Below are 26,399 nucleotides of genomic sequence, written 5' to 3'. Positions count from 1 at the left end.
GATGTACCCGACCTCTTTAAAAGGTCGGACATCGGTAAAAAGGGGGTAAAGCTTTACCTGCCCACGGGAATCTCGACTGGAATCTTTATCTTCTCTGATAAGTCCTAACAAACTTTCAAAATAAAGGGAACAGTTATCCTTCAGAAAAGATGGAACTACTCAAGGTGGTTATCGACTGTATTATAAATACACTGACACTCCTCAAGTATATATATGTTCTAATCTACTAAAAACTTGCTTAAAGCATTTGCTAACTTAAGCATTTGCTAACTTAAGCATTGGACTCTCTTGCAGGTACGACCCCCTACCTCCTCACGAGGAACTCGAATAGGTGGTACCTCAGGATTAAAGAGGTCGGACGCTGCCATACTAAGGGATCTAGACCTCATGTTCAAGTACAAATCAATGTTTTAGATAACCTTGGAACAAAAATATTGAGTTTTATTATCTAATACTTTATATTACATTTGAAGACTAAATTATTTTGTTAGTGTTAGTGTCTACTTCCGAAAATTTCAGCTTGGTCGATGAAATATTTAATGTGAAAATATTTGATAGCAAAAAAAAAAAATTAATAAAAAATAGTCTAAAATTATTTTGTTTAATATTTATTAATTATTACTAAAATTAATAAATAATACATAAATTAAATTTAGACTATTTACCCGCATGTTATTACTATTCACTTACTACAAAAGGAATTCGGTAACTTTTACAATTCGTAAATGATGTCTTGATATTCAAGAGTTAGTGCTTTTATTTATTTATTTACCATTATTAATTAAATTATGATTCTCATTTAATTTTATCTATTTCATTTTGTATCCTGAAATTTAATTGTACAAATAATAAATTACAAAATAAAATTTACACGGCTCGATTACTCACACGCACATTAACTATAGTCTATTGGTAATATTTTTATGTTAGTTTATTGAATTATTGCCTAATATTAGGTCAACTAAAATTTTATTTAACTATTTAGAAATAACCTATATTTATCTTATTATATAATATATATAAATTTTCTTTTTTAAAAAAATGGGTAATAGTTTTGTTTTTCAACTTAATAATTTATTATTCAAATTAATTAATTTAACATTAATTTAAATTAACAATTCTCAATTTTCGCACTTTTAAATTTTCACATAAAAGAATAAATATTAAAAGTAATATAATTTATGAGGACGATGAAAGTGACGAGGTATTGATGAAAGCATAAAAATTTTAGAAAAAGGATTGCACCACTTAAAGAGTAAAAAAAAAAATTACGGTTTGTCTATATTCAAAGGCTTTAATACAAGAGAAAGATTATCCAGAATAATATTGTTAACCCTCGTTAAAATTAAACTACTTGTCTTATATGTAAATTTGACAAAATCTGTAAATTATACTCTTGGTTACTATTCTAAGATTCTAACTCCCGAACAAATGAAATTCTCAGCGAACATAGAAACTATAGATAAATACAAAATATAAGTAACAAATTAAAACAACAAAATTGCAGGTTTGAACGAGTAAAATTGGACCATTAATTTGCCTCTTATGCTCTCTGTACTTCATTCATAGGAAACACTTTACTAGCAGTCACCAAAGTCCATTTCACCTTCACTCATAATTTGGAGACAGCATGGAAGCTACCAACATCTAATTACAATTTACCAAGAAATCAGCCTTAATAAACATACTATGATTTCAAACTTCCAAAAAAGTAATGTGTCCATAAGAAATTGGTTCATATATTTTTTTTGTAGAATGCATCAATTGCATCATGGTGGAACTAAAAGGCAGTGGTATAAAAGTATAAAACAGAAAAGAAAAAAAAAATTCTAATAGAGAGAGAGAGAGAGAGAGAGAGAGAGAGAGAGAGAGAGACCTGAGAATTCTTGTTACTGTCATTTAAGCAGCAGTTTGATCTTTGAACTTACTACCCAAGGCTTTGGAGTTCCAATGGTTAAAATACATGAATTGAATTAAAATCTAAAACTGATATTAAGGTTAACAAATTTATGCAATGCTCATTTTTTAGAATGACTAAAGAGGACTCTAATAGACATTGTTTTACTTGTATCTTCTTCCATCTTATTTTTTCTGGAATTTCTGACGTCATAACATTACATTCCATAATATGTATGCTTAGACTTCTATCTCAGTGGCTATAACAAATTTTCCCAAAAGAAAAAAATTAATCATATAATGAATTGTTTTCATATCCAGTTTAACAATACTCTATTGACCAATATACAATTGAGTGGACAAGCAATCTCATCATTGTTAAATGACATTTTTGCTTACGGTTTAGCATTTTAAAATTAATGCTACTATTTGTATCCCAAGTTGATATAGAAATCAATTTTGTTAGAAAACCAACTTTTGTTTTTAAAAAATAATTGACTAATAAAACAGTAAATGGACAAAAGTTAAGGATTTGAATTGTTATTATAGATAAGAAAAAAAGTTTTAAAGGAAAAAGAATGTTAGCTGGATATTAGTTGAAAAAAAGTTAATTCTCAATTGTTTTTCACATAAGTCAGTTAGTTGTACCATCCTAAATTAAGCTTTTCTTTTCTGATCCTTAATACATAAAACTCGTGTTACCCACCATCCCCTTTTCTCTTGCACAAATAATTTATTAAATAATAAATAATTAAAGAAAAAGGATACAAAAAAATCAAGAAGGACACATCCTCCTGATTCTACTACCCATGGCAGATTTGGCCTGATTTGTGACCAATCCAAGCTTCTCACAAGGATGCTGCACAAAAAATATGTACAAGTTCTTTCAGATATATACAACTACTCAGGTTTAGAACTTATATATATCCAAAAAATTCAGATACCAACAAAAATAACCCAAAAAAAAAAAACAAAAGACCTTCCAAAGATTTATAAAGTAAAAGTAATCCATTGTCAATTAATTTTGTTTCTGTTAACCCTATTGATCACTTTTGTCAACTTTTTAAATCTATCAAAAGACTTTCTTTATGTTGGATCTTCTAAGATTATTTTTATCGACCCTTGAATCTTTCAAGTTCTTTTTTTAGTTTACTATATATATATATTAATGGAGAGTGAGTAGAATAAATTTGAGGTGTTAGATTTTGTATAAATAATTACTATTAAAACAAAAAGTCATGTGCGTGGCATTTTAAAGTGACCATGTGATCTATAATAATAATAATAATAATAATAATAATAAATCATGACTATCTGTATATGATTAGATTTTTTCCCTCCCACTCTCATATAAGCCCATCTTTTCTCACTGTATATCTATAGTGTCAGCATACCTTGCTACATAGGCAGAATTCCCAACCAAAGCAAAGAGAAACATCAAAGGATTGACGCCCTACATATCATAAAAGAGACGTTTATTCCCATAAACAAGTATCTTTATTGCAAATTGCAATGATAACTTGACAAGGGGGAGACATTAGACATGTCTCTACCATACCACTAACTCAAAAAAGTTTCCCGTTAAAAAATAATAAAGAAGAATAAAAACAAGAGTTTAATTTTGATGCACTGACAGTGTAAAAATATTTTACTCAGTCGTGCAATCACAACCGTTCTCTTGGATGACCATTCACGTAGTCAATATAAAAGGTAGTTATTTTTGCTGATATGACGTTATATAATTGGATGCATAAAATGATTTTACACTGATAGTACATCAAAATTAAATTCTAAAAACAAATAAATAACTAGTTTTAAGGGTTGGAGTATCTAACCTGAGTGTGACCCCTTTTCATCTGCAAAATTAATAAGCATCAAAAGGTCAATATAAACATAAGGGAAACCTCAAATTATATGATCTACTAATAATTCAATGAAGCTTTCTAAAAATTGAAATTAACATAATAGACAGCATAACTTTCCAAGCACTCATGTAACTTTATTACCATTGCAATTATAAAATTTCTTGCCCCTATGTAACTTTTCTCTAACACAACGAGAAAACTTTGGACCAAAAAATACAACTCACGTTTAAACAAATTTGAGGAAATCTTCCACCCATGTATATAAATGCCATTGCCCAACCAAGTAAGGTCCCAATATTACTGTGTTCTACAGGATGCTCTGCTTGCTGATCACCACTAACCTGAAATTGTTGTAACATGAAAAGAACTGGGATTTTGTTTCATTCTATAAAACATTTGAAAATCAATATAAGCTTCAATTTTGTTAAAATAGAATCTTTTCCAGTGTCAGGATTTACCTAGCAATCAAAAGATATAACCAAACAGTTCCACATTTAAAATATCAGATTCATAAGTTACTGACTAGTTCTAATGGTATTATAATCAGTGTGAATAGAAGTAAGGAAATTATCTAGGTTCCAGCTGGAATTAGTTGGTTAGAGCAGAAGTTAGTTAGTTAGTTAGTTATGATGTTATTTCTAGTAGATGAGTGTTTGAGAATAAGTTCAACTGTTCAATTAACACTCGCAAGACTACAGAATGAGCTATATAAGATCAAACAAGAAAATATGCAAATAAATGTGTCATCGCTATTTATAGGGAGTTTTAGCGATGCAAAGATAAATTTCAGTAAAAAAATGCTATCTAGAACTAGGATTGATGAGTTGTCGAATTCTTATAGGCTTTCTTAGCTCTTGGGGTCCTCTTTTTCTATTATTTCTCTATTATTTATCAATCTGAAATATTAGCTTTAAAACAATGTGTTAGTTAGAGGGGAATCCTATCCTTCACTCTTTTAAAGTGCAACATTCACTCCATAGGAGTGAAATGAAGAAAAAAATTCAGCTAGTAAAGTGGGTTATTCATTCTCTTATAGTATACAGTGCCTAGTATAAATAATTAAGATGGAAATTCAACCAAGGCAGATAGTAACCAAGTTGTATCTTACATTACCTGAAAAAGCTTACGTCCGACGTAGATCACGAATTCTTGACTTGGTTTTTGGACCATTCCTCTATCTGATGATTGAAGCAGATTGAAGGCACCAAGCAAAGTTAATGATGAAACCTGAGTGAAATCATAGATGTGAATAGGCTGCAATGCAGTGATAGTTAAATATGTAAATTTGAAGTCGAAAAGTTTACCAAACACAGAGTAGTTTTGATCTTTGAAACTGGATCAGATTGTGTAGCAGCAGAGGAGTGAAGCAAGGGCTCTTCTACTGGATCCTGGGCTAAGACGGATTCCGCTGTCAGAGATGGATACGTTGGTGACCTAATGAATTGAAAACAAGGACTTATAAGAACCTTCAACATCGAAATTCAGTTAAATTTCAACATTGAAATCAAGAAAACACTTAAATGAAAAGCAACAAAATGAACATGTTGGATATATTCTGAAGAGATTAATCCAAAGAAACAATACAATTCGGAGCTCATTGTAGTTAATCATAAGGAACATGATATGAAAAATATAAACTATGCCTTAAATGTGATTAGTCTATTACTTTCATAACCCCACAACCATTATAGTTTTGTCACGTCTTTATTTCACTCTTATAACCAAGTCATCATATTCAAGAATTACTTTTTTCCTTTAAACAGAAAAGGTCTTTAGAAGCTTGAGTACAACAGTATATGAAAGTAGCACTGCCTGATTTTATTATCATAAATGGATACTGAACCATTGATTAAAATAACCACCGATTTTTGTACTCAAGTTGTTTTTTCTAATCTTATCCAGTGATGTTGCAAAGGGCTGCCACTTCTTGATAAAACAAAATCGACTTTCATTACTTTAATTGCCTGTAAAGTCCCTGGCCACCTCAATTTCTTTATCATTCATTAAGTTCAACTGTGTTTGCATTTTAAGATTTCTATGTCACCCTCAATAGAATTTTCAAAAAAAATGACCAAGACAAAGGCAGAACAACACATAAGAGATAGATAATTACTGGTGGCATATTTCCCTTCCATCAGAACTTTTAGTAATGATCAGAACAGGAATTGTAGAACTCAAAGCATTGTGTGTAATATAGTCATCAAACTCCTTTCTTTGATCAGCATCACTTCCATTATTCATTTCACTGTGGTTTTGTTCCAAATTTGTTGGTGCCTCAATTTTCCCATCATTGGCGATCTAGAACACAAATAGATACAGTATATTAGGCAATTAGAGATTACTATAAAGGTTGTGTTTGAATTTTATCTTTGAGATAGAAATACAAAGATCGAGAGACCTAGACGAGGCTTTTTTATTTAAATAAATATTAAAAATACATTAATTTCCAAAATGCGCATCTAGTAAAAGGTTTCCAGGAGTAAGCTTCAGCAATTTCACATGGGACACTCGCAAAATGGGCTTCAGGCCCATTTCACTTGCAGCACTCGTGAAATGGACCAGCCCAATTCATGCAAACTAGAAGTTAATTGGCCATTTCAGGGGTGCCCTGAATGAAATGGCAAAAACGTATTCCTAGATTACCATGTGCGTATTTTGGAAATTAAGGTGTTTTCAATATTTATTTAAGGATGGAGATGGATATTTTCTGTTCCTAATATTTGGAAGTCCAGAAAATATTTGTCTCCAAGATAGAAATATTTTGTGCCTCCATCTGTCTCCATAACCAAACAAATTTCTTTCTCCACTGTCTCTATATTTCTATCTTAAAGACAGTATCCAACACAACCTAAGTATCTCAACTTTGATAGAGTAGCTTATATTTTACGGTTTACACACTTTAGAATATAATTTTAGTAGAGAAATAGTATATAGTGAATCTTTTTCTCTCCAGAAAAAGTCTAATATGATAATATAGTCCAAATAGGTAAAACAAAATTGCCTCTAGAGTATGGTGATATATATAATGTGATTTTGTTACATCATATTTTTAATTCGTTATAACTTTAGCGAGAAAACAATGGATGAAAGTATATTATGAATAACACTAACTCTTGCTTGATCATGCAATTTGATCAAGCACTCTACAAGATATTCTGATATAAATATTGTTTCCAGTTCAACCATGAGCTATTTCTGTGAATTAAATGAGGATATTAAAAACATTTTTATTTGTAGAAAATAAAAAGTATACAATTGATAAGAGCAAAAATGTTGAGTTTGTGTGAATTATCATCACCAAGATGTTATGCAAATCATTTCACATAGAATAAATTATACCTCCTCCGCAATTGATTCTCTATTTACATTCAGAGTCCTCATGAAATCTCAATCTCAATTGTCAAAGGAGGCAAAGAACATCAACAAAACAATAGCATGTCTATGTGACCGTTTCAGAATTTATAAAGTATGAAATTGCACCTTGAGCTGTTTATGATACTTCATAGGAGAATATATGTGTCCATAGTATATTGCTTGTAAACAAAGTGAAACAGTTATGATGAAATACAGCTGCAAATCAACACAACAGGTGAAAAAATCAGATTAAGAAAAAAATAACTTAGTAGGTATAAGAACAAATCAGTTACTAACTAGAATCCTTACCACTGCTGTATATAATTGTGTTGAAAGCTGCATAAACAAGAAATAAAATCATTAGCATACCCTTATTAAATTAAGATTCATCACAAAATCTGTGATTTTAAATGTATACCGAGCTAATTGTTATATAATGTGCATGAATTATATTATGTTTTTGACTTCTTGTGTTATGAATAAATACTGGACTGAACATGTGTGTGCACACCAGGAATGAGCATTATCTCCATAAAAAGTATAGAAACCTTAAATCTTGATAATGAAATATTCATAAGAAAATTGATTTTCTGAATGAGTAGGATCCAAGAGATTATAGAGCATAAACATGTTTCCACTGCTAGGAATATAGTAACGCAGTATGTGTTATAAGTTTTGTTATTCATATATCCTTTTGCCAGAGATTTAATTTGTGGCAAAGAGACAATTCGGAATAAGTAGATAGGGTCATAGAGGAGTAGCCAGAATAATGTTCTTGGCTTTTTAGCAATTTCCTTTCTTCAAAATCAAAGGTCAACAAAGAAAAGCATCACTTAGGAGACTTTGAATAAATTTCGCTTTCTCCAATATATAAAATTTATAACTATTAAAATATTTAGTGTTTGTTGCAAACTTTTTACTTAGCCTGATACCAAACCTGTTAAAAGTGGAGAGTCATGTTAGGCTCTGGAAAACCAACATAAAAATCTTTTGAGTCCCAATGTTATGTCAATGTCATGCATTTGGATTGAGCTATTTGGGTATTTCTTTGGATTTGATTCAACAATCATCATTCATGTTGATATGAATGTTAACAATAGGAGAAAGCAATGGCAAATTTTAAGATTGATCCTAAAAGGCATGCTTCTAAATATCTCTTAGACACAAGAAACACTCACGGTAGCTGGTTCCAGCAAGCATCCAAAGACATTGAATATATCTCTGCAAAATTAAAAAAAGAAATAAAAAATTGTATGGAACTATTATACAGGTGGTGGGAACTTCATGCAGATATAATCAAAGAAACAGAAAAACTGAAATGAGAAGACTTGAAAATGTTACAAATTTGAGGACACAACAATCAATGCCATTGGTCTCTTTTCAAACCAAATTTTCAACATAAGTACTATTTAAAATGAGGTCTTTTACAATGTATTTTTTTTTTCAAGTTTTTCTTTGGTGTTCGTAGATTATTCAAACACACTCCATAAATCACATACATATATAGTGATCTCAAAGTTGAAGGGATTATTCCCATCAAGTATAAAGTAGTGTTAATTAAAATCTTCAACTAAAACCACAGAACAGATAAACAAAACTAACAATGAACAAATAATTAATACCTCTGGTTTTTAATATTTGTCATTCTAGTACAATATATTTATGATTCTCACATTTCAGTGCAATATTTATTAAGCATCTTTCACCTAAACCCTCCAAACAAAAGTCAATAAAATATTTATACTATAAAATAGGAGTTAAAATAGGAGTATTTTAATAAACAACTTTGGTATCAATATATAAATGGCCAAAGTGACAGATATTGTGAACTAAAGGTAACAAGTAGGAGCAAACAAATCACATCATATCATATCATATCATATCATATTATCATATATTAAGAATAAATAAGAACAATGCAACAACCCTCATCAATTACCCTATGATCCATGTAATCAAGAAAGTAACAGAGAGACCCTCAGTTGATTTTTCTCTGTAGTTTGTGATTATTTGAGGTATCTCAGCAATGACCCATACAATGAAACCGATTGCGCCTAATACCTTTGAAGTTTTTTCTCTCACATTACTCATCATAAGCTTTTTGGCCAATTCAACACAATGATGATTTCCAAGACACAATGAGGTGGTGGAGCTTCCCAACATCCCCATTGCATCAAAACAAAGCTGCAATGTGAATTACCACCAACAAATTAAAAAAGAAAGTTAAATAAATAAATCATTGACAATGCAGACGCATAATACTGGAACACAAAACTTTTGGTTCAAGTATCATTTTACACTGTACTATACGATAAGAGATTCAGAAACACGGCATAAAAAGTTAAAGATATAAAATAAAATAATATATCCATATAATAATAACATTGAAAAAGAACTAATAGAATTCGTTATTCATATTGATATATTGGCACATTTCTAATTGACGTTGGTTGTTATTGTGTTGCAGTGTGAACCTAAAAAGAAAACTTTGAATCGTTCTAGCTAAGGTCTAAGCCAATTAAGAAACGGTGAAAGAAAGAACCATCATAAAATTTATGGATTAAAGAAAAACTGAATCAACATTTGTAAAAATAAGCGGATTAGTCGAAAGAAACGAGTTAGGTCGGTGCATGCAAAAGAAGATATATAGAACATGTGTACCTGCAAACAAAACGGAGCAAACTGTTGAAGAAGCTGCTTTCTGTTGTAACAACGAGGGTTCTTTTCAAGCCAGAAAAGAGAGAGATAAAAAGAGAGTGAATGAGTGTGTGTAAATCTCTGTTATAAGAGTATGAGAATGAAAGAAAGAAAGAAAGAATGAGAGCACTCAGCGTAGTGTTCTAAGTATATATAAGTATATGATACTACTTCGTGTTTCATGTAAATTAGGTTCCGATTCCAATGGGATTTGATGGAGTAATATTGGATCTTGAAGGTCTTTGTTGACTAGAAAGTTTAAAAGCTAAACAAATTCTAAGTAGTCTCACAGTTATTTTAAAAGAAAATGACGTCTTTAACAAAAAAAAATTATTTAATTTAGTTTTTGAATTTTATTTTTATGAGATTTATTAGTTTTTGTGTCTTTTTTTTTTTTTGAAACCTCGTAGTTTTTTTAAGATAATTATCAAAAATTAAATTGAGTATTTATTTTTAAAAATTTATCAAAATTATAGTTTTATCCTTTAGAATTTCATTACAAAATAGAATTGTAATGTCATTTTTATCCTTATATTTATTGCTTTCTTCTTTTACCGAATAAAATAGAGTAGAATGACAATTAATGCTCTAAATATTTTGATTTTAAATTAATTAATTTCTAAAAAAAATACTAATTTAATTTTTTACTATAGTAAATAATGTTATGTCTTATTAATTTATCACGTAAAACTTAACGATGATACCCATATGTACAGTTAACTTTTATGATGTCTATTTATGAAATATTATCGTGTAAATAACAATTTTTGAAATGAAACTTCACCTATTTTAATAGAACTCGTAATAAATAGAGAATAACTAATAAAAGTTATATGAAAACTCAATAAAAAATAAATGTTTTACGGTCTAAAACTACGCCATTTTCGTACTCATGTGACAACAACAAGATTATTGTAAATAACGAAATGGCAATTTTATTTTCGTTTTGCACTATCCATTAAAATAAAGACATACGTATTTATCATTTTTTTTTTCAAAAAATAATTAGTATAAAGTCAAAATTTTTGATAATCTAATTCTCACTTTAGTCAATAAAATATCATCGAATGATTTAAATGTGAGAAAAAATACTCTTAAAAAATAAAAACGAAAAAAAAAAACAAACATTGTTTAGCTCGCATGCATATCAAATTTATACATATTATATCATGGTCAACATTCAAAAGCAGTCAACTCCTAACTTCCACATGTGGTGTGCGATATGTCATTTTAGAAATAACTTATTTTTTAGATCAATTTCTTCAAAGTATCAAGGGTAAAAGAACACAATGTTCATGCCCGTCGGTTTAAAATCATCATATGTATTATAGGACAACATGCGGATTAATCCAAACAAAATGTCATATAAAATCCACATATTAAAACAGCAAGATCAATCATGATCTATTAATTTATCCTAATCTAAAATTTAATTCCAACCAAATAATCCATAATAAATCACAAATATATTCTAAATTTCTAACAAACTAAATTACACCAAAACAAAATGCTATAAGCCTTAAACCACTTAAATAATCACATCTAATTAATCTACAAGATTTTCCTACTAAAGTATATCCTACATTACTATAAACAATAATATTGAAAACGAAATAGCAAATGAAGGAATCAATAACCAAAGTGCGACGATAGAAAAAGGTTTGAAAAACTTGAATTATTTGTTTTTCTTTTGTCAATCTGGAAAGGACTTCTCTTTAAGGATTTTTTCAAGGTGCTAACTCTTTCATGGTAACACAAATAAAAACCTTTTAATTTGATCTGTTTAAGGAAAAGTTGAAATGTGTTACAAAATGAATAGGATTAAGTTACACACTCCACTTAAATCAATTCACAGGCATACAATGATGTTCTGCATTACAAATACTTATTTTAATGCAATTTCTCTAAACAGCCATGTGGTGGAATGCAAAACCACTAGACTTCCATTAGAAGGAGTTGTGTTCAGGGGGAAAAGGAAAAAACCTAAATCACTTTTAAGATGGTTTTTCCCCATAAAAAAGAAGTAGCATTCAAACAAATATTAAGTGCAAATGAGAATATTTATTCTATAGAGTCCAAGCAAATACTAGTGTACACATGCATGGTTAATATATGGTTCAAGAAAGATATAAAATCTGTGGTCAATCGTCATGCAACTGTTCTCAAAATGGAGCATAAGCCAGATCATATAACTAAGTACTTAAAAGATGTGTTTTCATTTTTCCCTCCAAAAGAACAAGGAAGCAGAGAAGGAAAAAAAATGGCCTACTTCAACCGATTCCTCAGGTTTAAGTGTACTTAATGCCCTCTCAAACAAAGCTCGTATATTTTGGTCATCGTTCAAACGTTTCAAGAAATCAGCATATCTAAAGCATCATGAAAACATTCTTAATACTCAGTCCATAATACTTTGAATATGAAAGGAAATATTTTTAATAGAAATGACAACATGTACAACCAGTGAGGCAATACGATATCATCTAACTCGGAAAAAGAGGTAGTACAAGATCAAAAGAACTAGTACAATTTTTGTTCAGAGACAGCAAAGACATAACAATAAGAGGCACATAAACCAACATTAGTGGATGTATGTTTACAAAGATCCAAATATTAAGAGAGCAAGCTAGTTATACTAAGGATATGTTGAAGTGATATAATATCTAAGTATGTGTTGACTAGATCAAATTAAAATTAGATTCCTAATTCCTTTTATGAATCTTTTATGTGAATAAAATTAGTTATAAATATTTTTTCTTTTTGGTTTAGCTTAATTTTAGGGATTTTATGATTAGAAATCTTTCTTTTATTTTAGACTAGTATTTTGCCTTTTTTTCTCATTTTCAAGTTATTTCTATTTCTATAATTTCTCTGTAAAGAGGATGATTCCCTGTACATTTGATAGTACATTTATATTCAAACACTTCAACTTGGTATCAGAACAAAATCTCTGCACTGTGCCTTTAATTTATAACTATAGCTGACAGTTCCTCAGTTATTAATCCTGAACAAAAGGAGAACATCAATCCTACTCCATCGGATTTAAAATTTGAGCAGCGGGTACTAGTAGTGGTGACTCCACACATTTCGACTCAATGGGTCAAACTACCTTAGGTGGTCTCAATCCGTTCAGATGTATATCTGTGGAAGAGAGAAAATTGGATATCTCACCTATAAGCGAAGCCAACCTATCGTCACTGACCCACAATATAATGTGTGGGATACCGAAAATTCTATGGTGATGACATGGCTGGGGAACTCAATGGAGGATGGTTTCAGTAGTAACTACATGTACTATACCACTGCCAAAAAATTGTGGAATAGTGTAAAGGAGATGTATTCTGATCTTGGGAATAAATCACAGATTTATGAACTTACTCTAAATGTTAGAGAAATTCAATAAGGAAGTGACAATGTCACCAAATATTTTCACACATTGAAGCAGGTGTGGCAGGATCTTGACCACTTCAATAACTACAAGTGGAATTCAGCCGCTAATGCCAAACACCACCAACAAACAGTGGAAGAAGGGAGGATATTCCAATTTCTTGCAAGCCTCAATTGGAGCTAAATAAAGTTTGTAGAAAAATTATTAGAAGAGCAATCCTACCTCCAATTGGAGAAGTATTTGATGAAGTTAGAAGAGAGAAAACTCGTAGAGCTGTGATGATGGGAAAAGGCAAGACTGAACAAATTTCTTTGGAGTCTAATGCACTCTTAGTAGCACCTGTTGCACTTAAAAGTTCATCAAATCAAAAGTACTCTTCCAATTTTTGGTGTGACCACTGCAATAAACCTCGTCACACCAAAGAAACTTGCTGGAAGATTCATGAAAAACCAGCACATCTTAAAGGCAGCAAACCTAGTCCCAAAATACATTCTTACCCAGTTGCTCACGAAGCTGAAAAATTATTGAGTAAGGAACAGGTTGAGCAGCTCATAAGGCTGTTAAATTCCAGTTCTGTGCCTAGTACTCCTAGTGATCCTTTGGTTCAAATAGATAATTTTAGTATTCCTTGTCCCTTAATTGCACCTCAAACTTGAATGCACTATGGATTTTCGATTCAGGTGCATCTGACCATATGACCAGTCTCTTTCCTTTATTTAAAACTTATCCTCCTTGCTTTGAAAATGAGAAAGTTAGAGTTACTGGTGGTAATTTTTCATCTATTACCAAAAAAGATACAATTAAATTATCCAAAAATATTGACCTAAAAAACGTCCTACATGTACCAAAGCTTTCTTGTAATCTTCTCTCTATTAGTAAAATCTGCAAGGATTCAAATTTGTTGTAACATTCTTTGACATTCATGGTATTTTTTATGACCGGACTTAATGCTAAGATGATGGATGGGCTTTATCATTTTAAGGATATTTCGGAAGATAAAATAACTCAAGGATTTAGTGGTATAAGTTCTATGCCTATAAAGGATCAAATAATACTCTGACATAATAGACTAGGACACCTTAGTTTTCCATATCTCAAACATTTGTTTTCAAGTTTGTTTAAGAATATTGATTCTTCCTTACTTAAATGTGAAAGTTATATTCGTTCAAAGAGTCATAGAGTTCTTTATTACTCTCAACATTATCATACATCTAAACCTTTTCACTTGATTCATAGTAATGTTTGGAGTCCATCGAAAATAACAACTCAATTTGAAAAAAATAGTTTGTAACTTTTATCGATGACCACACACAACTATGTTGGATCTATCTCATGCATGAAAAATCTGAAATTTCTAAAATTTTTCAGTATTTTTCAACAATGGTAGAAACACAATTTGACAAAAAAATTTCAATATTAAGAAGTGATAATGGCACTGAATACTTTAATAAAAATCTTGATGAATTTTTTTAAAAGAAAAGTATTCAACATCAATTTATATGCCCTACACCCCAACAAAATGACATTGCTGGAAGGAAGAATAAACATCTTCTTGAAGTAGCACATGTCATTATGTTTGAGGGCAATGTTCCAAAGTATTTATAGGGAGATGCTGTCCTAACAGCAGCCTATCTCATAAATCGAATGCTCACACGTGTGTTAAATTACTGCATACCATTGAATATTTTCAAAAAGAATTTTTCAGCATGCAAGTTATATTCTGACTTACTTTTAAAAATATTTGGTTGCATTGTGCTTTTACATACACCTTCATATCGAAGTAAACTTGATCCAAGGACAACAAAATGTATTTTTGTTGGCTATTCCCCAAATCAAAAAGGTTATAAATGTTTCAATCCACACACTAAGAAATATCATGTAAGCATGGATGTTACTTTTTTAGAACAAGAAACCTTTTTTTAGAAAAATTCTCTTCAGAGGGAGAATCTAGGTGAAGAAAACTTTTTTCACGAACCTTTATCCACTCCTATCCTACATATTGAGGATACAACTTTCACTGATCATGTAAATTCTGAAACAATTATAAAACAAGTTGTGGAAACCAATTTTAAAATTGTGCCATAATTAGTTAGAACCCAAACAGAAAAAGAAATACCACAATCAGAAAAAGAGTTTCTATGTTATGTTCGAAAATATCCGAAGAAGACTAGAGACCAGCTCATCATCTCTGTACCAACCCAATCTGAAAACCCGGAAGATGGCCCAACTGTAGTACTTCAAGAACTTCCAAGTAAATATGAAATTGTCACTTCCAATAATAACTTGCCAATAGCCCTTAGAAAAGAAACCAGAACCTGCACCAAAAAGATACTCAAAATCTGCTCCAACCATTCTATTTCCAATTATGTCTCTTACCAAAATCTCTCCCTAAAACATCAAGTTTTTACTTCTAAAATTATAAATCTGTTTGAGCCTAGGAACATAGAGGAAGTACTAGATGATCCCAATCAGAAATTAGCAGTGATGGAAGAGTGGCATGCACTCACGAAGAATAAAACTTGGGAGAGTGTAGATCTACCACAGAATACAAAATTAGTTGGCTGCAGATGGGTTTTTACCATCAAGTGCAACGCTTATGAAAGCATAGAGAGGTATAAGGCTAGGTTAGTAGCTAGGGAATTTACACAAACCTATGGAGTAGACTATCGAGAGACTTTTACTCCAGTTACTAAACTCAGCTCTGTGAGGATTCTCTTATCTCTTGTTGCGAATTACAATTGGCCTTTACATTAATTGGATGTAAAGAATGCTTTTCTAAATGGGGAGCTAGAGGAAGAGGTGTTCATGAAACTTTCACCTGGATTTGAGGCTGAACTAGGGAGGAATAAAGTGTGCAAACTAAAGAAATTTCTCTATGGCTTGAAACAATCCCCAATAGCTTGGTTTGAACGACTTAAAATGGTGGTGAAGGGACTTGGTTATACTCAAAACCAAACTGATCATACACTTTTCTATAAACATTCAACAGCTAATAAAATTGTCATCTTAATGTTGTATATGTGGATGACATTATTCTGACAGGTGATGATTTTTTGGAGCTAAAAGACTTGAAGGAGAAACTTGTCAAAGCATTTGAAATCAAAGAACTTGACTCATTAAAATACTTCATTGGAATTGAATTTGCAAGGTCTAAGGAAGGCATTTTTATGAACCAACGAAAGTACATCCTAGATCTTTTAAAAGAGATGGGATTACTTGGTTGTAAAGCTGCTGAAACACCTATAGAGCCTAACTTAAAATTGAAGCCAGCTGAACCAGAAAATGTAATGGATAACGGGAGATATCAGCGGTTGGTAGGGAGGCTAATCTATTTATCCCATATACGCCTGGATATAACCTTTGCTGTGAGCATGGTAAGCTAGTTTATGCATTCACCTGGTCGAGAACACATGGATGCTGTCTTTAGAATCCTAAGATATTTGAAGGGGTCGCCTGGAAAAGGGTTACTCTACAGAAAACATGGACATCTTCAAATAGAAGCCTATACAGATGCGGATTGGGCTGAGAATGTCATGGATAGAAGGTCAACATCTGGGTATTGTACTTTTGTTGACGAAAACCTGGTTAGTTGGAGGAGTAAAAAACAGAGTGTTGTGGTACGAAATAGTGCAGAAGCTGAGTTTAGAGCAGTGACTCATGGAATATGTGAAGCACCATGAGTAGAGAAAATTCTACGAGAACTAAAAGTTTCCATTTTTTCACCAATGAGGTTGTATTGTGACAACAAGTCTACAATTTCTTTTTATCATAATCCAGTGCTGCATGATAGAACTAAACATGTTGAAATTGACAAATATTTTATCAGGGAAAAGATTGAGAGATGACAGATTTGCATCTGATATATTCCAACCATGGAATAATTAGCAGATGTTCTAACTAAAGGATTAACTAAGAAGACCTTTGATAGCATAATAAGCAAGATGTCAATGAAAAATATCTTCAAGCCAACTTGAGGGAGAGTGTTGACTGGATCAAATCAAAATCAAATTCCTAATTCCTTTCGTGAATCTTTTATGTAAATAGAATTAGTTATAAATCTTTTCCTTTTTTGGTTTAGCTTAATTTTAGGGATTTTATAATTATAAATCTTTCTTTTATTTTAGGCTAGTATCTTTTCCTTCTTTTCCATTTTCTAATTATGTCTATTTTTATAATTCCTCTATAAAAAGGATGATTCCTTTTACATTTGATAGTACATTTATATTCAAACACTTCAACTGTATGTTGATTTAGTTTGATCTTAGGTTGATTTAATCGTTATGATTAGATTGTTTGTTTATGATTAGGTTGATTCAATGATAGGAGGGAATATAACTCACTCAAGAATGTAAACAAGCTCATGCATAAAGCGTTTTAGTCAAGCTTCAAAAACATTATGTGCCATCTGCATGGAAAAGCCGGAAAAGTAATCATATTATCATTTAGCCTTTAACTAATGAGTCTCATCTTCTTCACTAGAAGACATTCATCCAGAAGAATAGTTATTGTAAAGCACATGAATTATGCAATACATATAATAATCAACTAACTTTATAAATACACAAAGCAAAAGACATAAATAAAAGGAAACAGGTAGGACCTTTGGATCTTTGTCAAGGCAAGGTCATTGTAGCATAAGCAACATAAACATGATATGTGTAACTTGGAGATTCGCGTGCATCCAGAAAGTACTTCCGGGCTGCTTCAACACCTTCGGTTCTTCGTAGAAAACGAATCAACTGTACCATGAAACAGATGTCACTTCTTTTGCAAGGATAACTAGCAGGGAGACAAAAAGAATATAAAATGCTCTACACAAAATAACTTCATTTTTCTTAAATGAACTTATTGCAGAGAATAAAATGTGTATTTTATTCTTTTCAGCACAAATATGACTTCCACTAGTGAAATGTGTTTGAATCTATCATCAAATGCAGTAGACAAAACATATGGGCAAGCATAGAGTTCTTTCAACTAAGGCGCAGAACAAAGCATCTAAACTTGAAATTCTGTCATACAGGAAAAGTTCTAAAATTTTATCAATGATTTTCAACATAAAAAGATGAAAATAATGAACATACTTGGAAAGAGGTAAATACCAAATCGGTATCTGAAAGATTTTGGCGCTGACAAAATGGTATCTGACTTTTGTTATTACAAAATAGCCTTTGAAAGATTTTAAAATTTGACAAAATAACTCAATCGTGAAAAGATGACGTCATAGTAAACGGGAAAACGCTGATGTGGCCGTCAACAGAGAACTCCAGCAATGTTTCCAATGTTCTTCTTTGCCATGGCTTAAGGGGATGCAGCAGTGATATGATAGAGGGGACGCTTCTTCTTCTTCTTCTTCTTCTTTGCCATCGCGGAAGGGGACACAGAAGGGACGCAATGGCGTGTTGAAGAGAAGAAGCGGCGAAGACAAGAACGCGACGAGGTACTGTCATAGCGGAAGGGGACGCGAAATGGGACGTAGCAACGTGTTGAAGAAGAAGAAGCGGCAAACACGAAGAACTCCGTGAGGTGCAGCGGCGTGCCATGGCGGTCTTCTTCTTCAGCTGCCATGGTGAAAGGGAACGCAGCAGCGTGTTAAAGAAGAAGAAGAAGAAGGTCGCTGGAAACATCATGGAGCTCTTTACCATTATCAAAGCTCTCTTCCGACGGCCACATCAGCATTTTCCGCTCACTGTGATGTCATTCTTTCACAGACTCACATTTGGATGACTTTGTCAAATTTTAAAATTTTTCAGGGGCTATTTTGTCAATAACAAAAATTAAGCACCATTTTATCAGCGCCAAAATCTCTTGAGTACTGATTTGGTATTTACCTCTACTTGAAAATTATCCTTAACTAAAATGTATGGAGCACTAAAATTAGGTAAAATTACTCGGTAAGTCCTTGTAGTTCCATCAAAATTCAATTGTTAAACTATCTATTTGTCTCTGAGCTTTCACAAGTTTACACTTACTAGATTGACTTATACAGTGACATGTTAAAATTTAACGGAACAAATATACATTCCATGTATTGTCATAGAAATTCTGAAGTATCAATCACCTTATACAACAAAGTATGCCCTCAGTAACACACATCACAACCTATACACAAGTTTGAAAAAAACTGCAAAGTTAACTAGGCACTATGATTTTTATTTTGGTTCCTCCTTGGCCTCATCAAGGTTCAAATTGTTTTGAACTTGTTCATTGTGCTCATTTTGCAGAGGTCTTTGTCCTGGAACAAGCTGCCCAACGTTTGGGTACTTTTCTATGAATTTATATTCCCAATCCTCTAAAATTGCGAGCTCTGACTCGTCCAAACCTTCAAGGTTCCCATTAATATCGTCCGGTTTAAAAGACAAAAGTGCTAGGGCTCTACTGCATTCCTTTCCGGTAAACATCGCATAAGCCCCACCAGGGCCATAAAAATTCCTGCATAAAGAATAATCCTTATGTTTTTCGGCAAGGCAGGGTGCACGCCCTCGCAGGAGGGAGCCAAAAGCATTTTCTAAACAAAATTTGCAAATAAGACAATTCAAACACATTACGATAAGCTGAGGCAAATTTAGTTGCTGATTTCATGATTTGAACCAGTAACCTTAAAATCACATAGAAACAACTCAACTAATTCTCCAAGACTTTCCCTCTCACTATTCAAATTTATCCTAACTATCTTTCGGAACAGCCCGTTTAGAGTCATGCAAAGTCCAAAGGTTGATAGTAGTATGTCCAACCTATTTTTATGTTCAAATAAACTTCCTATTTCGGATACAAGAAGTAACCAAGAGAATTAAGATGGAATGAATCAAGAGGGAGGATGCAAAAAAGAAAACATCTACTTATCCTAAATATATTTGGGCTTCAAGAGGTGAGCGAAATACAACACAGGGTAATATAATAATTATCTGTTTACTAATTAATCAAATCATTAAATGTGTCACAAATTCAGACAACCAACTCAAACCTATTATTCTGAGGAGAAATACAACCCACTGACAAATAACGAATGCAAAAAGTAACATTTTTGTCAGAACAGCAAGAATTGAGGAACTGCTCGTGATTTGAGCAGGGAAGAGAGAAAAGAGGGATGTGTTGAAGGAGCTTAGAAAATTGAAGGATTAATTTTGAGAACATAATTGGTAATTTTTTTTGAGAAAAAGAAAAGTGATCTGATATGATTAACTGATTAAGTCATTAAGCTTCATTGATGAGTGTGCCAATTGGTAACTTCGAGTCTTTTATGAAAAAAGAATTTTGAGAGAAATTTACTTGTTGCTTGAAAAAAGAAACAACAAATAAAAGCTTCATATGAGTTAATTTGCATAATCTTTTTCCTTCCTAGCCTTCAATTAAGAAACTTTAAGCAATGACCAACCCTTATTAAAGAATTATAAAAAAGTGGAATGGAATATGGAATTTAAAGTTGTATAATAGAGTCCAAAAAGAGTTGAACTAATATTCATTTCCATTGTTTGGATATCCAAATTCAATAAGTTTCCATCTCAAACAACCAAATTCGAAGTAACAAAAGCTGGGAGTTTTAGTAGAATTAGCAATGCTATATATTTTAGTTAAAGTTGCAAACTTTTTTTTTTCACTTTAACAAATGTAGGTGTTTAGTGGCTAAGTAAAAAGCACAACGCTCCTGAATACTACGCTCTAAACCCTAAATCCTAAATCATGGATCTTAAAATCTTAAATCCTAAATTCTTAACTCTAAACCCCATTAATATAAAATATAATAAATAAGGAGCGAAGATTTGTTTAATTAACAAGGAATGGTTAAGGATGAGCCATGTTTAGTGTCTATAAGTGTACAAATAATTTTTTTCCTAATAGAATGGGATGAAATCAATTCCATTCAATTGAGAAGGCCATAAGATTCCTTTGCTTTCATCTCATTCGTTCTCAAATCACCAATCTAAACATACCATCAGTAAGACAAAGTTCACAATAAACAAGAACTATAGTAAGTCACAGTCAATGAACATATAAAACTCACTCTCATTCAAAGCTTGCATAAAAGATAAGTAAATAACAATGAAAACCAAAATTAGGGCAAAGCAAACAAATTAAAACTAAAAAAATTTGAAAAAAAAAAATGGAGAGGATTACCTCCCAGAGGAGACGTCATAGATCTGGCCTTTGATTGCGATCAAGAGGGGCTTAGCGGGGTCAGAGCCATTGTATTGGCGCAACTCCTGCTCGGTGATTTCGCCCAACTGAACCGGTTCCCTTTGCGGTTCGGTATGGTCGAACCGGCTACTGGTTCGGGCGGAAATGACCGGAGGTTTGTTGTAGTCTTCAGGGGACACGAACATGCCGCTAATGGTCTTGTAAACGACGAGCATCATGGCTGCGATGGTGAAGAACGCCGTTGGCGATAGACCAGTGTACCAGGTTATCTCATCCATTACTGTTGAGTAGAAACCCATTTCTGAAACTCTCTTTCTCTCTTCAAATTTGGGTTCTGAAGATGGAGAAAATATTCAGAATGTAGAGCAGAAGACGGAGAATGGCAGCTGTGGTAGGTGAACGGGGTGTGCTCATATCCGTTTACGACGTTGGACTAGAGTTTGGAGGTCAAAAGTCAAAACTGATTCAAGCAAAATTTACGGTAATAATGATTGGAGAGGTCATTTGGTGATATTTTTGTTCTTGATTATTTAAAAATATTTATAAATAATAAATGTTTAATTTTTTTAAAAGTTGAATATACGAATTTCTCTATTTTTATGAGGCTCAATTTTTTTTATCTTATAAACATATGTGTGATATTAAATAATATTTGAATGGTATTATATTTTATTTTACTACGAGCCTGCTTCAATTTTTTAAAAGGAAGGATGATATATTTTTTAATTAACGCAAAGAAAAATGTTAGTAATATTTTGCTTGAAGACATATTTTTAAATTATTTTTTTATTAAAATGTCATTGATATATTGCAGAAAAAATAAAAATGTAAATAATATTTTGTAAAAATGTCAATGATGTTTTATGTTAGAAAGAATAAAAAAATATAAAATTAATTATAAAAGAAATTTTGAATTGTGCTAAAACTTAAAAATAGAGTATTAGAGTAAACTTCTACATAGAAATGGAGTAATGAGAGCTTTGTTCAACAAAATATTCTCAGTTTGAGAGAATGAAAAAAGTTTGAGTGAGTGTGATGAGTGTTAAAATAGAAGGTTATATTAGTTTAAAAATATACTACAATGGTCATATTTTATCTTATACATATGAAGGTGTGAGCTTTTTATGTGAGAATCCATATGATATTGTTGTTCCTCTTTCAATAATATATGAAGGACTTAAGAGTATACTTTCTTAAAGTGTAGATCATCAAATATAAAAGAGAGTCATAAATATTCTATACAAGCAGTCTGTGCTAGTATTTGGTGGTTTCGGTCAATTTCAAATAATGCATGTGACTGATGAAGCTAGTATGCAAAGAATATTTTTTTACCTATCATCAAACTAGAGCACAGGCCTCACTTATTGAGCTGTATGTTGAGTTCGAAGAAATCGATGATGTTGATTTTTCAGAACCCAACATAGACTGGGTGGGTTATAATACTGAAAGTGATAAAGTTTGAAGGAAATTATGAAGTTGTTGGTTCAACTGAAGATGTAAATGAAGATCAGATAATGGTTGAAGGAGATATGACTAATGTTGCAAATGCACTAATCAGACAACATCCATCTGGAGAGCCATCTTTTATGCATGCTTTGAATCTTGATGCCATGCATGTACCAGAATTTTCTAAATACGTCAATACAGGTAATTTTGTTGTTGTTGTTGTTGTTCACTTTTTTAATATTAGTAATATTATTATTTGTTTTGTTTTTATATTAGTATTTTCTTTATTTTTATATTGTTATTACTATTTATTGTTGTCATTATTATTATTAATAATAGAATATTATCTAGATTTATTTTTGTTTTATTATTGGTGTAGCCCCATGATAAACCCCATTTTTAGAGTTTATCTTGTACTTAATTTAGGGAATTTTATCATCTTTTCTCATATTTACCCAATGAAATAGCATGATTTTATAAATTCTCCTCTATTTGTGCTTAGTGTGAAAATATGTTTTTTAGACCTTTAATTAGCTAAATTTAATTCACATTTGATTCCACTAGATGCCTTGATATGTTTGCTAGTGAATTCAGATTGAAAATGTTAGGAATTGATCAAACGGATGAAGAGGAAAAGCATGCAAGTGGAGATAATCATGGAGAATCAAGGATTTGGGATGCCGAGATCGACGCGCACGCGTGGAAGGTGACGTTGCAAGGCGACGCGTACGCGTGACATATGCGTACGCGTGAATGGAAAATGCCAAACGACGCGTACGCGTGACCCATGCATACGTGTCGATGCTCTCACGTGACCCACTTAAAGTGAATCCGATGGGGGCGATTTCTGGGCTTCCCAGACCCAAATCCAACTCACTTCTGATGCTATTTAACCCAAGAATTGAAGGAAAATCAACAAAAATTAGACACATTAGGATTTAGTTTAGTTTAGTTAATGCTTTAGTTAGTTTCTAGAAAGAGAAGCTCTCTCTTCTCTCTAGAATTAGGATTAGGTTTAGATCTAGATCTACTTCTTCTCTCTTGCTTTAGTTCTCCTTTTTCTTCCATAATTGTTCTCTTGTAGTTATAGCATTCTACATCTCTTGTAGTTTCTTGATATTGTTAGTTGTAGTTTATGAATTATCTTGTAGATCTACATTTCTTTTCAATGCAATTTGTGATTTCTTTGTTGTTTCATAATTGTTTTGATTTTCTATTGTTGATCTCTTGCCTTTGTAGTTAGATCTCTCTTTAATTCTTGCAATTAGTGATGTTTACTTCTATTGCCTTTTATGTGTTTGATGAAATGCTTCTTTTAGTTATGAGTTAGATCTTGTTTCTCTTAACTTTGGTTGAGTAATTGGTGACTCTAGAGTTATCAAACTCCTTTGTTGATTGATAATTAGAAGTTGCTAATTGACTTGAAGGCCACTAAAGCTAGTCTTTCGTTATGATTTGACTAGGACTTGTGGAATCAAGTTAATTCATCCACTTGACTTTTCTTCATGGTTAGAGGTTAACTAAGTGGGAGCAATGGACAATTGTTGTCACAATTGAGGAGGATAATGAGGATAGGACTTCTAGTTCTCATACATTGCCAAGAGCTTTGTTAGTTGTTAGTTTATTTCCTTTGCCATTTATACTTCTTATCTATTATCTCAAAAACCCCAAACATACTTCATGGCCAATAACAAGAACACTTTATTACAATTTCTAGGGAGAACGACCCGAGATTTGAATACTTCGGTTATTTTCATTGGGGTTTGTTTTAGTGATAACCAAATTTTTGTATGAAAGGATTATTGTTGGTTTAGAAACTATACTTGTAACGAGAATTCAATTGTGAAATTCTATACCATCAATTTTTCGTTCATCAAAATGGCGCCGTTGTCGGGGAATCGCAATTGTGTGCCTTGTTATTGGTTATTGTATATATGTGAATATTGTGAATATGTTTGCCTTTTGCTTCTTTGTTAGTTTTTGGTAGTTGTAGGAGTTTGTTTCCTTTGTTTGTTACTAGTTTTTGTTCTTATCTTCTCTTGCTGCTATGAATTCTCACTTTGGCTATGAGTTTGGTTCTAACTATGTTGTAGGAGATGGGAGCTACAATGAAGATACGCATCAAGGATGGGATAATCAAAGGTGGGAGGAGCCATATGCATATGATCAAGTCTCTTGGCAACAACTTGATGTGTGGAAAACGATCCAACACAAAACTCACCGGCAAGTGTACCGGGTCGCATCAAGTAATAATAACTCACATGAGTGAGGTCGATCCCACAGGGATTGAAGGATTGAGCAATTTTAGTTTAGTGGTTGATTTAGTCAAGCGAATCAAGTTTTGGTTGAGTGGGTTGTATTTAACAGAAGCTAAATTGCTTGGAATATAAAGGGAGAAGGGAGAATTGCAGTAAATTAAAGAACAGGAAAATAAACTTGCTGAATCTTAAAGAACAAGAAAGTAAATGACTGAAACTTAAAGTGCAAGAAATGTAAATTGCAGTAACTTAAATGGCAAGGAATGTAAATTTCTTGAATGTAAAAGGGATTCGAGGACTGGGATTGCAGAATCTAAACAAAGAGAAATTGGATTGCCACAATTAATAGAGCAGAAACTGAATTAGAAGCAATTAGAATTCAAACAGAAATTGAAATTAAAGTGCAGCAAGGTTCACAGAAGAACCAATAAGGAAATTGGGATCTCAGAACTTAAGAGACTAGAAAGCAAAGTCTAGATCTCAATTTGCCTTCCCAGATCCAAGTTCACAAAGCAATTATCAAGAAATAGAAGAAGAAGCAGTAAAGGAAATTGAAATTAAACTCAATTGTGCAGAAAGATGTTTAAAGAGATTTTGAATGGAGATTGAGACAGAATTTCCTCAATTCTTCACACCCAAAACTCAAAACAAGGAAATTAAAAAGGCCTAAGCAAGAACGAGGAAGAAGAGAGATCAATTCTCCTCCCCAATTCTCTGAAATCTCAGTAAAGACACCCAGAGAAGTTCCAAAGTGCAAAAATAAAATTCAAAGATCAAAGAAAGTGCAAAATTCAAAAGTCAAGTAAAAGGTTCTTTTTTTTTTACATCAAACTAGCTCCTATTTATACACTTTCTATTCTTGGATTTTGGGATTTGGATGGGCTTTTGATTTGGTGAAGAAATGAATTAAATTGGATTTTTAATTCAATTTTTGGCCCAAAAATAATAGCTTCCAGGAGGCTGCCCTGCCCTTGTGGAGGGCAGGGCAGGATTTGGTGTTTGGTGCGTGCGTGGTGCGGCGTGGTGCGCAGGATGCTGCCCTGCCCTCGCGGCAGGGCAGGGCAGAAAAAGTTGGTGCGCCAGAATTGTGCTGTGGTGCGCTGCTGGTGCTGCCAGAATCGTGCCTTGGTGCGCAGAATGGTGTCTTGGTGCGCCAGAATTGTGCCACAAAAAAATGCTGCCCTGCCCTCGCGGAGGGCAGGGCAGAAAAATATGGTGCTGCCAGGATCGTGCTGTGGTGCGCGCTGGTGCTGCCAGGATAGTGATTTGGTGCGCCAGAAATGTCCCTTGGTGCGCCAGATTCATGCACCAACAAAATGCTGCCCTGCCCTCGTGGAGGGCAGGGCAGTGTTTCCAAAATGAAGT

At 32.4% G+C, this 26,399-nt stretch overlaps 3 protein-coding genes across 3 annotated transcripts; 1 reads left to right on the top strand and 2 right to left on the bottom strand.

Moving 5' to 3' along the window:
* Nucleotides 1-1,346: 1,346 nt before the first annotated feature.
* On the bottom strand, nucleotides 1,347-9,915 carry LOC107460013 (probable vacuolar amino acid transporter YPQ1). The gene is made up of 14 exons (XM_016078327.3): nucleotides 9,777-9,915; nucleotides 9,055-9,299; nucleotides 8,294-8,336; nucleotides 7,425-7,451; nucleotides 7,242-7,331; nucleotides 5,875-6,059; nucleotides 5,066-5,195; nucleotides 4,875-4,988; nucleotides 3,986-4,102; nucleotides 3,732-3,752; nucleotides 3,291-3,349; nucleotides 2,665-2,755; nucleotides 1,877-1,980; nucleotides 1,347-1,647 (listed from the first exon to the last, which is right to left on the bottom strand). Exons 2-13 carry the CDS (start codon nucleotides 9,282-9,284, stop codon nucleotides 1,900-1,902), a joined length of 1,188 nt encoding a protein of 395 aa, XP_015933813.1. The 5' UTR covers nucleotides 9,285-9,299; nucleotides 9,777-9,915; the 3' UTR covers nucleotides 1,347-1,647; nucleotides 1,877-1,899.
* A 6,201-nt stretch (nucleotides 9,916-16,116) lies between these two features.
* On the top strand, nucleotides 16,117-17,549 carry LOC110274521 (uncharacterized mitochondrial protein AtMg00810-like). The gene is made up of 3 exons (XM_021128944.1): nucleotides 16,117-16,135; nucleotides 16,240-16,571; nucleotides 17,505-17,549. Exons 1-3 carry the CDS (start codon nucleotides 16,117-16,119, stop codon nucleotides 17,547-17,549), a joined length of 396 nt encoding a protein of 131 aa, XP_020984603.1.
* Nucleotides 17,550-19,170: 1,621 nt separating this feature from the next.
* Nucleotides 19,171-21,811, bottom strand: LOC107460099 (membrane steroid-binding protein 2). The gene is made up of 2 exons (XM_016078426.3): nucleotides 21,310-21,811; nucleotides 19,171-19,626 (listed from the first exon to the last, which is right to left on the bottom strand). The coding sequence occupies exons 1-2, from the start codon at nucleotides 21,627-21,629 to the stop codon at nucleotides 19,347-19,349; spliced, it is 600 nt and encodes a 199-aa protein (XP_015933912.1). The 5' UTR covers nucleotides 21,630-21,811; the 3' UTR covers nucleotides 19,171-19,346.
* Nucleotides 21,812-26,399: the final 4,588 nt, after the last annotated feature.

The sequence above is a fragment of the Arachis duranensis genome, chromosome 8 (genome assembly GCF_000817695.3).
Source record: "Arachis duranensis cultivar V14167 chromosome 8, aradu.V14167.gnm2.J7QH, whole genome shotgun sequence".
Taxonomy (NCBI): Eukaryota; Viridiplantae; Streptophyta; class Magnoliopsida; order Fabales; family Fabaceae; genus Arachis; species Arachis duranensis.
This window is presented reverse-complemented; position numbering and strand designations above follow the sequence as displayed.

Coding starts and splice junctions, on each gene's coding strand:
- LOC107460013 (XM_016078327.3), bottom strand. CDS start 9,284: ATGGGGATGTTGGGAAGCTCCACCACCTCATTGTGTCTTGGAAATCAT. Junction 4,989..5,065: donor TCAAAACTACTCTGTGTTTG/GTAAACTTTTCG, acceptor GATTTCACTCAG/GTTTCATCATTAACTTTGCT. Junction 2,756..3,290: donor AATTCTGCCTATGTAGCAAG/GTATGCTGACAC, acceptor TTTTTTGTGCAG/CATCCTTGTGAGAAGCTTGG.
- LOC110274521 (XM_021128944.1), top strand. Junction 16,572..17,504: donor TAACCTTTGCTGTGAGCATG/GTAAGCTAGTTT, acceptor GTTTATGATTAG/GTTGATTCAATGATAGGAGG.
- LOC107460099 (XM_016078426.3), bottom strand. CDS start 21,629: ATGGGTTTCTACTCAACAGTAATGGATGAGATAACCTGGTACACTGGT. Junction 19,627..21,309: donor TATGACGTCTCCTCTGGGAG/GTAATCCTCTCC, acceptor TTCTTTATGCAG/GAATTTTTATGGCCCTGGTG.